The 512-nt window shown below is 60.5% G+C and overlaps 1 protein-coding gene across 1 annotated transcript in view; it reads left to right on the top strand.

Annotated features, from left to right (window-relative positions):
- The window catches only part of EMH_0095950 (uncharacterized protein), a gene marked incomplete at both ends in the record, with an annotated part of 630 nt that extends 176 nt beyond the window's left edge, over window positions 1-454 (top strand). The window contains 2 exons of the mRNA XM_013502306.1: window positions 3-281; window positions 420-454. Of these exons, the coding sequence (XP_013357760.1) occupies window positions 3-281; window positions 420-454 (314 nt within the window). The remainder of the gene's footprint in view (window positions 1-2; window positions 282-419) is intronic.
- Window positions 455-512: the final 58 nt, after the last annotated feature.

The raw sequence follows: 512 nt of genomic DNA, 5'->3' as shown, positions 1-512 counted from the left end.
CGCCGCCAAGGGGAAGCTGCAGGGGCGGCAGACAAGTGCTGCAGACAGAGCAGCAGCAGCAGCAGCAGCATCAGCAGCAGCAGCAACGCCAGACAACTTGAGCCAGTCGAGCAGCAGCAGCGCCTCTGCAGCACACGATGGAGGCTGGAGAAAACGCGAGACGCAGCAGCAGCAACGGCAGCAGCAGCAGCAAGAAAGACGAACGCAAGCACAGCAACTTGGCGGCCGCTGCAGCAGCAGCAGCAACACCCTTCAGCACCCGGCGGAGGCAGATGACCTGGGTAGGGACCCCTCATATACTTGCTGCTGCATTTGTTTCTGCAGCTGCTGCAGCAAGCGCACCAGTAGCAGCAGCAGCAGCTGCTGCTGCTGCTGCCTCAGCAGAAAGTAGCAGACGCGGCTGCTGCATATCGACGCAGCAAAGAGCTGCAGCAGCTGTTGCACCTGGAGTTAGGATGCATGCGCATGCATGCGTATCCGTAGCAGCAACACGGGCTCAGCTTGAGACTGTT

The sequence above is a fragment of the Eimeria mitis genome, genomic scaffold (assembly GCF_000499745.2).
Source record: "Eimeria mitis Houghton genomic scaffold, Emh_scaff8812, whole genome shotgun sequence".
Lineage (NCBI taxonomy): Eukaryota > Apicomplexa > Conoidasida > Eucoccidiorida > Eimeriidae > Eimeria > Eimeria mitis.
The sequence above is the reverse complement of the archived record's forward strand: the minus strand, read 5'-3'. Positions and strand labels throughout refer to the sequence as shown.